Source organism: Budorcas taxicolor, chromosome 10, assembly GCF_023091745.1.
Source record: "Budorcas taxicolor isolate Tak-1 chromosome 10, Takin1.1, whole genome shotgun sequence".
Lineage (NCBI taxonomy): Eukaryota > Metazoa > Chordata > Mammalia > Artiodactyla > Bovidae > Budorcas > Budorcas taxicolor.
Genome location: NC_068919.1, coordinates 100,866,853 through 100,877,512, shown reverse-complemented (window position 1 = coordinate 100,877,512; position 10,660 = coordinate 100,866,853). Strand labels below are relative to the sequence as shown.

The window sequence follows — 10,660 nt, the reverse complement described above, 5'->3', positions numbered from 1 at the left end:
CGCACAGGATATTCACATGGCTTGTTCTGACACCACATCTTCAGAAAGGCCCTCCCTGGTTATCCTATTTGAAATAGCACTCTTCCATCATCATTTATTTATTCAGATCTAGTTTTTCTCATAGCATTTATCCCCGAGTATAGAAAATAATTATTGCTCCCTCTGCCATGCAGGTCCCATGAAGGCAGCAACTGCCGCTGTTGTATCCCTAGTACTCAAAACAGTTCTCTGCTCTGGAAGGAACTGAAAGAATGATCCATGCTCTTTCATGATGGATTCTTTAGGCTTATGTGTTAGGGAGTGGGGTGGACAGCACCTTGAGGACTTAATAAATATTTGAAGAATGAATTCCAAATTCACATTTCAGGGTCTCAGCATTTCAGCCCTCCTTTTCCAAATACAGAAAACTACATTTGTATGTCTTCAAGTTCACTCTGCTGCCACCTCCAATCTGCTGTTTAACCCGTCCAGTGGATTTTTCATTTCAGTCACTGCACTTTGCAGTTCTGGGATTCTCATTAGGTGTTTATTTACACTCACTTTTAATTTGAGGACAATCGCTTTACATTACCGTGTTGGTTTCCACCCACGTGAATCAGCCGTAGGTCCAGTGCGTCGTGTTGCCTCCTCCTTGACCTCCCTCCCAGCTCCCAGCCCATCCCAGCCTTCTAGCTTGTCACGGAGTACCGGAGTGAACGCCCTGTGTCATAGAGCAGATTCCCACTGGCTCGCTAATATTACTTTCGGTAATGTGTATGTTTCCATGGTATTCACTGCGTTCATCCCACCCTCCCCTTCTTGCCGTGTCCACAGTCTGGTCTCTCTGTCTGCCGTCTCCAACGCTGCCCTGCAAATGGGTTCATCAGTACCATCTTTTTAGATTCCATAGATATGCGTTAATATACAGTAGTTTTTCCCTGACTTCACTCTGTGTAATAGGCTCTATCATTAGGTTTCTATAACTCTTGTTTCTGTGCTAAGATTCTCTGTTCACTCATATTTTCATTTAATCTCTGAACATGCATTATCAAATAACAGTAAAAGAGGCCATCTTAATTTTTCTAACTATGGATCACAATTTCGTCTTTGTATATCCAGTAATTTTTTAAATTGAATACTGAGTACTGTGTGTCTCTTGTAGTGATTCTGAATTCTGTGATCTCCTGAAGCTTGGTGATTCTTACTCTAGCCAGCACCAGTTCCTGGATGGTCATTTTAAGCTAGTGTAGGCTTGGCTTTATGCTTCATTAGCTCAGATCTGTGGAAAGCAAGGCGTTTCATAAGCTCTAGCTTGGCAGGACTCAAATCCCCACACTGTGACTCCCCTTGCAGTCGTGTCAGAGCACGCTAGGGCCGTCTACAGTAGGGCTCTCTCCGGGGCAGGTCTTCACACTCCTGAAGTGCAGTCTTTCTGGTGTTTTAGCTGGATACGCTGCTCTTAAGGAGAGTTCCTCCTTCGGAGGCCCAGACACCCAGCGCCCCTCAGCACTGTTTGCTGCCAGCACTGCTTGGCCTGGGTATCTCTGTTCCGTTCTCATCTCTGTCGCAACTGTGTTCGGTTAAGTGTCCGGTGGTCTTGCTGTGGTTGTATACCCTGTCCTCAGGCGTGGACTTCTGGGGACCCCTGTATGGATTTCTGAGGCCACCTCTTTCAATAGCTTCCTTCTCGGACGCCCCACCCCACAGATTCCAGCGGCTCAGCTGCTCCCCACGTGATCTCCATCTCGGCTTGCACTCCAGCCTCTTTACACCTCAGGGAGCAGGGTCTGTGGGGCTCAACTGCTCGAGTTTCTCCTCTGAGAAGTTTCAGTTTTGGGCTACCTGCAAACAGTTGCTTCATGTATCAACATCTTGTCCAATTCTCTAGTTGCTACTAATCCAGGAGGGCTAGTAAGTTACTAAATCATAGCCAGAAGCAGAAGTCGGCCTTCCCTCAGTTTCTGATGTGGATCTAAGGAAGGAGGAGCAGCAGCGGCTCTCGGGGCAAAACGAAGAGCCGCTGACCTGCCGGGAATCTTGGTCGGAGCTCTGGGGTGGGGAGCTGGCCTGAGAGAAGGACGAGCAAGTGGAGAGCAGCGAGGGCGGGGAAGCAGGGCCGCCAGCGTTCAGTGCCCGCTCAGGCGTCCTCAAGCCCAGGAGGAACTTAGCCTGTATGCCTTTGCTTACATGGACCACGAGACTTCCCCCTTCCCGCCCCGTCATTTTTTCTGGGATAGTTGGTTTAATTTTCACCTAGAACCCTTAGTGAGGGGTATCTTTTAAAAGGAATTAGATGTAGTCCAGTTAGAATTGAATGTTAACATCCCACATGTGATGTTGACTCAATAACCTAAACTTTGAAAATGAATTCATGTCACATTGCCTTTTTGGAGCCGTATGGTAAAATATGTGAAAGAAGTTTCCAAGGTCAGCCATTAGGGAAAGTGACTGCCTCACAAATATGTTTGTTTTTTTTAATTCTCTACCCTCATATTCTCGCAAATTTTGTTATCAGTTCAGTTCAGTCATGGAGGCGCGTCCGACTCTTTGCGACCCCGTGAACCGCAGCACGCCAGGCCTCCCTGTCCATCACCAGCTCCCGGAGTTCACTCAGGCTCACGTCCATTGCGTCAGTGATGCCATCCAGCCATCTCATCCTCCGTCGTCCCCTTCTCTAATGAGAAGTCAAAAAGAGCATGTAATCTTAAGACTTTTAAATAAAGGGCTATGTTTGAGAAGTGACTTTACAGTCATATTCACATTTCCTCTGGAACCATTTTTTTTCATGTATATTTTATATCTGCATTTTCTCTTTATTGGGTCAGTAGCAAATAACCCCGGAGAAAGCAGTGGCACCCACTCCAGCGCTCTTGCCTGGAAAATCCCATGGACGGACTGAGCGACTTCACTTTCACTTTTGACTCTCATGCATTGGAGAAGGAAATGGCCACCCACTCCAGTGTTCTTGCCCGGAGAATCCCAGGGACAGAGGAGCCTGGTGGGCTGCCGTCGATGGGGTTGCACAGAGTCGGACACGACTGAAGCGACTCAGCAGCAGCAGCAGCAGCAGCAGCAGCTAACCTGAACTTATGCGGTTCTCCCTGTCTTACCCCTTCCATCCTGCTTTTAGCCTCGTTTCTATTATTCTTGCTCATGAGACTCTAGCCTCACAACTGCACTGTTTCAGTTATATGAAAATCTGATTATCTGGAACTTTATAGACCTTGAACCTTGGAACTTTTTCTTTATGTTGGAATAAATGTGTTGTATATGAATAAGAATCAGAAAAATAGGAAAACAAGTTTAATTTTTAATTTATTAGAACCCAGTAAGTGATGATTTTAAAAGCAGAGTTTCCATCAAATTAACACTGAATTCAGGGCAAAAATACATTTAAAAAACATAAACTGTAAGGCAGAAGTAAAATAGTATAAAATCAGGATATCTAATACAGACTGTAGAATGTCAGGATTTTAAGAGATTTCACATAGTATTTTATAGCACTAGAATGTTAATACAGTCAGAAGTATTATCAGTTGATCCAAGATTTCTCAGTTTATAAAATGTCTAGACTGCTAATTGAAGAAATTTTGCTGTGTAAGTAATAGCTACTATATAACCAAGTGATTGTTTTTATGACAAAGGAACTAAGGCAGGAAATTCATGGTTTTCATTTGTAAATGTTTCACAGTATTTAAATATAAAGTGTCACTAGGGATATGTTTTAGGTTCATGTTCCCACCCTAACTTCCAGAAGGGAGACATCACTTCCCTTTAACTCCATTTTAAAAAATGCTGTAAACTATCACTATAGGCCTGACTCTACTCACAGCAAAAGCATGAATTACTTACTTGGATAGGGTAGAAAAAACAATTTTAGTAAATCACTACATCTTTTCTTGGTTGCTAAATAATTTTAAACAGAGATCTAAGAATTTTTACACCTCCAATAAGTGAACAATCTTTTTTTTTAACCTCTGTAAGTTTGAATTTTGACTAGAACCTGAGTTATAGGGGGGTAAAAGGAAAGCATCTCATGTTCATGTGCAATTAACAGTAGCCCTTCTGAAAAATAGAGTTAACAAGTTTAAACTTCTCATGATCAAAACCTTTTATTTAGGGGGTGGGGGATAAGATTTAAAAGTGCCTTCAATCAGAAAATAAGGATTAGCTAGCTTACATATTCTACTGAAGGGTGTCAAAAAAGACAAATGCATTTAAAATAATTTTTAAGTCTAGCAAATATGAGGTTTATGGGCTCTTAACTAACATATTAAGTAGATAGAAAGATTCTCCATCTTCATTACAAACTTTTAAGCTATTTTAATAAAATGGCTATAGACCTCACTGTATTTCTGTTTGTGCATTAATAAAAACCTGTTAAAACTGCTAATTTAATACTTCTGAAAAAGTCTAGTCAAATAAGGTCACTAAAACTACCAGAGAAGCTTTGAAATACCGACTGAAAATTCATTTCAAGGATGATTTAGCCTCTTTCGGAATCTGGCATTTAAATCATTAATATCTTCACCAACTTTAACTCCGAAAATATAAAAATTTTAGCCAGTAACAGTTATAGTTAAACAGTATTGATATTATGTGAAAAAATAAAAATAGAAAATAGATCATCAATCATGCGTTTCACAATTTCATGAAGTAAGGTAAGAATAACTCATCAATACGGTTACGTCTTTGCAGGTTTTCTCCGCTCACATCAGGCCTCAGCTGAAAGCTTATCTACCAAACGCACCAGCACTCACGTGGGACAGGAACAGGAGGGAGTTCTGCCCGTTGCTGCCCAGTGTTTGGCTTCAGGTGCCCCTCTCTCTTATGAAACTATTCTGGGTATAACTCCTTGAACAGCATGAGAAAAGAGTGGATAGAACAGAACACCTGCTGGGCTAACAAGAATATATTAGTGTATAAAACGTTTCTCAGCTGAATAATTGTTCTCACTGTGGCTCTGCTATGCGCAACATATAAACGGGACAACCATTTTTCCTGTTTGTCTATTTGTGGAAAGAATTAGGCTCAATCAAATGTAAAATATACATTAGTTTGCTTTAAATGCAAAGATTAAAGTTTTCCTTACTTTGTTTTTGGCTCAACTGTAACATAACTCCAGAAGTCTCTGCTTTAATAATACAATATGAAAAGTTCATATATGTACATGCGTACATTCTTTCATTAAAGTTTTTCCTTAAATCTGTCTCAATGTATCTTTACAACTGATACAACTGATCTTTACAACAAAAGTCAAAATCGACAAAGTAGAAATGGTTCCATTTTACAGCACTTTAGGTTATCTGAAGTTTTCCTTCACGGCTTAAAGGGCATCGTTGAAACGCTTCCCATAGTCTGCAGGGCCCATTTGAAGTTCTCGCTCTTCATCATCTATAAGGAAAATAATCAGGGATCAAGAATATTATTTTTTAAATCACTTGCAAAAATCCAATCAAATAATGTATTTTTTTTCCCTTCAGCCCACATGTAGTTTCTATTCCTTATCTTACACCTTCTGTAGATGCTGCTCTTTTTCTTAAGATGCTCCGTTAATGAGTGAAAAGTCTGCAACTGTTTTAGAAGATCACTTAATTTTAACAAATCTTTTGATGATAGAGAAGAAAAAAGCAAAGGAAGGGAAGACAGGAAGGGGAAGGGGAGGGGAGGGGAGAGAGAGAGAGGAAGAAAGGAAGATGGGGAGAGAAGATGAGGGCAGCGGAGCCGGACGGCCAGCAAAGCTGTCGGGTCCCAGGAGCGCTGAGGAGCTGGTCCCCTCACGCGCACGCTTTATTTCTGTGTACACGGAAGTCAGTCCTTCAACGCTTTGATAGCAATTGTTCTTTATACATTTTCATGCCTTTAAAAAACAAACATTTTTTCTAATAATACAATTAATCCATAACCATCATGTAAAAATTAGAAAATAAAAGGAAACTAAAAGTTACTCATAACCCCCATATTTTAGTGAATTTCTTTGCTCCTCTCCAAATAGCTTACCAGCAACTTCCAAAATGGAGTATAGTAACTAAAAAAAAAACTTTTCTTGACCCCCAAAAAAAGAGAAAAAAGTATTATGAAATGTAACTAGACACTAACATCCTCAAAGTCACTTTTAGTAGCTATATTAAGCGACTTCCTATAGCGCTTCAGAATTTGACTTATCTGGCTACTGACAGGTTTCTCTGGGTCCTTGGCTATCACCTGTCACTTCACTACTCCCAGCTTAACTACCAAGAACAATCTTCCTTCTAGTTTCATAGTTATTTCTATCTTCAGGTTTTGAAATAAGAATGCTCAGAGTATTAAAGTTAGTATTTTAATTAGAGCTTAAGAGGATCTGTATTTTTTAGTACATGGTTTTTAATGACATCTTTTGGCTCCTTCACAGCCTTAAAAATAACTTTCATTACCTTTTGGTTCAGTTACAATTACCCAATAGATTAGTCTTTGACAGACTGAAAGTATTCCTATCATAACTGGGAAATAAAATTTAAAGAAGGTTAGATGTCGGACTCCAAATTCACGTTCACTGTAGCTGTCTCCACTCTGTTCCTTGTGGCGGACGGGCTCTCTCCTCTCAGCTTCTCCAGGGTGGTCTGCGGCGACGCTCTGCTCAGGAAAGATGCCCTGTGCTGTGGGTGCTGTGTACGTAATGTGCCAAGCAGTGTGCCAAGCAGTGACTGCTCAGTCGCGTCCGACTCTGTGACCCCGTGGACCGCAGACCCCAGGCTCCTCTGTCCGTGGGGTTCTCCAGGCAAGAGTACTGGATGGGTTGCCATCCCTTTCTCCCCAGGTAGTGCATGTACTATGTATTAACTTTCCACAATGACATGTTCTTATTTCTTCTTTACAGTTAGTCATTAACAATGCCAAACAAACCAACTTTCTCTCACCCTTCAGTAACTTTCCTGTTAAATTTACAGAAATTCTCTTTTAGAATTGCAGGTGACCATTCTTCATACTCTAGCAAATTGATCTCATATTTTAAATACTGTAATTTAGTAGGAATGATAACCCCAAATCTGTTATTTGCAAAGGCTGAAATTATATCCATAATCACATTTGTATTTTAAAAATATACTAATCGTTCTCTTATTAAAGAACTCTTTGTACTTTAAGAAATTATCTTGGTTTTGAAAGAGAAATAATCACAGGCACCTCTGTGGAAAGCTCTCCTTAAGACCCATGTTATGGGAACCCACTACGTGGCTATAAACACATCTTTCAGGACTTCAGCAACTAGACGAAAACAATCACCACAGAGCAGTGGGGAAAGCTACTATATAAAGGACAATTTCTAGAAAATTAACAGGAAAATTGTGAAAAGGAAAAATGAGATTACCTTTGAGACTTTAAATAATTGTAAAGAGAAAACAAGAGCAAAGTTATGGGAACAGAAAAACTGAATTCTAGTCCTGGCTGAGGCACTTAACAAACTTGATCTTATTCCTAAGCCTCTTTAGACTCCTAATTACCTTCTTGGTAGAATACGGATAACAATTATTTTTCCTACTTCAAAGTATATTCATGCATAGGAAGGCAGTCTTTACTTCTGAAAGTCCTCTGTAAACTTAAGGAGGAATCTGTTGGTTTCACTAATTTATGCTTCACAGCACATTCTAACATGGTGTCTTCACACTGCTTCTCATAATCTCAGGACTTCCGCCTGCCCTTCTCTTACACCGAGCCAGCATCTACAGGGACTCGCGCTCACTCCCAGTGGAGCTGTTCTAACCAGAATTCACGTTCTACCAACAACTTCTTTGCATTTATCTATAAATACAACGAAATTACCTAACCAAATCTGATGTAGGAGAACAGCCACTAAATATAATTATATGGACTAATATTTTATTTCATTTTACAAAGCAGCAAATCTGTAAATAACTCAGCAACATAAAATGACTATTAAATACAAAGATACTTATGATTTATCGAATAATTTCTAAACTCGCTCTTGAGTCAAGAAAGGACCACCTCCAAAAGGCAAGCTCTACCAACCAAGAATGCCTTGGGGAAATAAGCAGTGAGGCTCCATTAAAATGTACAGGTTAATACACAGGCTAAAATGCGATTGTCCTGTAAAGCATGCAAACCAGGGGAAAAAATTCTGTAATTGTTTTATTTTTTTTAATTATTTTATTCAACAAACACTTATGTAGTGCTTACAGTGTGAAAGACCCTATTCTAAGTGCTGAATAAATATTTTAATCATGTAATCCACATAACAGTTGCTGAGTTAGGTAACTATATTTATCCCTGTTCTACAGTCGAGGATTCTGAGGCACAGAGGTATATAGGTGATTCACACGGTCACAGAGCTAGTAAGTGGTGGAGCTGCGATTCAGAAGCAGTCTGGCTCCAGAATCCAGGGATTTGGGCCCTATGGATTCCGCTCAGTGGTGTGCACTCCGTATCTATTCGGCAATATGGAGCTTCTATAGGGCTAGAGAAGAGAGGAAAGGGAATCTGCAACACCCACGTCCTCATTGTAATGAAAATGACCTAGAGCATCCATCCAGCAGGTGTGCAGTGTTTCTGGATTTCATCGCTTAGTTAACTTTTTCATTGTTGTTTCATTGGGAAAAAATGTTTCTAGCAATGTAAATAAAAAAATATTTCTCTCAGTCAGGATGCTTCAGGAAACCAGGAATTAAAAATCAAACCGGGACTGTAAATACAGGAAAAACAGGCTTCCCTTAATTCTGCAGGAAACACTGCCGGCAGTACTGACCCAAAGGACCAACATGCAGCGACAGACATCAGAGAGAGATCTGGGCTGCTTCAGCTCCCTGTTGGCAGTGAAAGTGAAACTCGCTCAGTCGCGTCCGACTCTTTGCGACCCCCATGGGCTATACAGTCTATAGAATTCTCCAGGCCAGAATGCTGGAGTGGGTAGCCGTTCCCTTCTCCACGGGATCTTCCCAACCCAGGGATCGAACCCAGGTCTCCTGCATTGCAGGTGGATTCTTTACCAGTTGAGCCACAAGGGAAGCCCAAGAATATTGGGGTGGGGAGCCGTTCCCTTCTCCAGGGCATCTTCCCAACCCAGGGATCAAACCCAGGTCTCCTGCATTACGGGAGGATTCTTTACCAGCTGAGCTAGAGACGCTGTCAAAGCCTGCATTTCATAATTCAGAATTTCAGAGACCAAAGTCGGTGTCCTTAGCTAGAACCTCTGAAGCTAGAACCTCACTCCCACAGGTAGAATCTCTAATACAAGGGACCCAACAACAGCTTGAGAAAAAACAAAACAAACAAAAAACCTGCTCCTAATCCTATGGAGAGTAGAGCGGGCCCCTAATGGGAGAACCGTTCAAGTGCTTCTAAGCGCAAGCTTCAATTTTTGACATCTCTGCCTGCAGAGTTTCGGTGGTGGCATAAAGTTCCCACTTTCTTTCCAGGGTTTGGGGAAAGACGTTGTTTTAGGCATGCTGAAATAGGAAACACATTTGTCCCTAACACTTGTATATAGTGATTCCACCGTGGATGTGACCACAGCATTTTAGAACTGAGAAGGGCCATCTGTTTATTTCAGCTCAACACGCTCACACGCGGATGAAGAAACGGTGGCCGAGCGAGTACAGAAGCCCCGAAGAGCCACGCGCAGCCTGGCTCCCGGCTCCGCGGCCAGTCGCGTTTCCGTCTACCGCCGGCTTTGGCTCCGCGTGCAGCCTGACCCGGGAGCCCACCTATTACTTCCACATGGAATCTGCGGATGAATTCTTTTAACTACTGTAACAGGAATCACTGGAAGTACATGTTGTTGATAAGCCAGAGAAGAACCATAATTTTCCCTCCCACGTTTTAGACAGCTAATACTATATCTAGGGAATCTCTGAAACCTATTTAAAGTTATCCGGGTTTCCGGAATATTCCTGTGTAGTCAGCTCACACACACTCCGCCCTCCGCGTTTGCTGGAGCGCTGCTCTGGCATCTTTCCGCCCCTGTGGTGGAGGAGTCCCGGGGAGGCTGCCCTATCCTGCTGCCGCTCTCATCTAGTGAGCCTCAAAACGGGATAAAAACAAGTCAGATGGCAACGGCCTGCTCAGGTAAGATCCACGTGCAGACGAGGAAGCCCCTGGCACGCACCCGTCCCCTCCCTCCTGAACTGCGGGCACCACCGCAGGTCGTGCCCCGTGTGCGCCACGATCAGGGGCCTCATCTTCCGGTGGAAGGAAAGGCAGGGGTGGCGGAGGGCCGGGACCGAAGCGGGCAGCGGCCGTGAGGACCAGCGCGGGAGGGAGGGGCGCGGGCAGGCGCTGGAGGCCAAGGCAGTCGCACAATAAAAGGCAGAAAGGCAGCGAGCGAGGGCCCTGCAGCCAGCACCAGGAAGGGCCGTGGGCGCCAAGGCAGCAAACAGGAGAAGCGAGTTCGGTGGTCGCTGAAATAAACGGCGCTCATAAAAACGGCAGAACGGGCCAAGGAGATGGCAGGAGAGCAGAGTGCTTAAAGCTAACCAAGCGAGGCTGTCAGACCGGAAGCTAGTGGGCTGTTGGCCAGTCACAGCCACAGGCGTAAAAGCTCAGTGGGACAGGCGCAAACTGACCAGTTAGCAGCGTCTACCAAGGGTCCTATGGGTGCTAAGGGCTATTTGGGGGGTGTGAAAATGAAGGCAGAAAATGACGCGAACAAAATAGACGGAGAAATAAATGGAAATTCCTGCCTTCCAAGAGC

General features: G+C 42.9%; 1 protein-coding gene across 2 annotated transcripts in view; it reads right to left on the bottom strand.

The window, feature by feature from the left end:
- Positions 1 to 3,368: 3,368 nt before the first annotated feature.
- Positions 3,369 to 10,660, bottom strand: part of LOC128053894 (protein GOLM2) — an 87,962-nt gene continuing 80,670 nt past the window's right edge. For both annotated transcript variants that reach the window (XM_052646379.1, XM_052646380.1), the window contains one exon: positions 3,369 to 5,373. In XM_052646379.1, the coding sequence (XP_052502339.1) occupies positions 5,306 to 5,373 (68 nt within the window). In that variant the 3' untranslated portion in view covers positions 3,369 to 5,305. The remainder of the gene's footprint in view (positions 5,374 to 10,660) is intronic.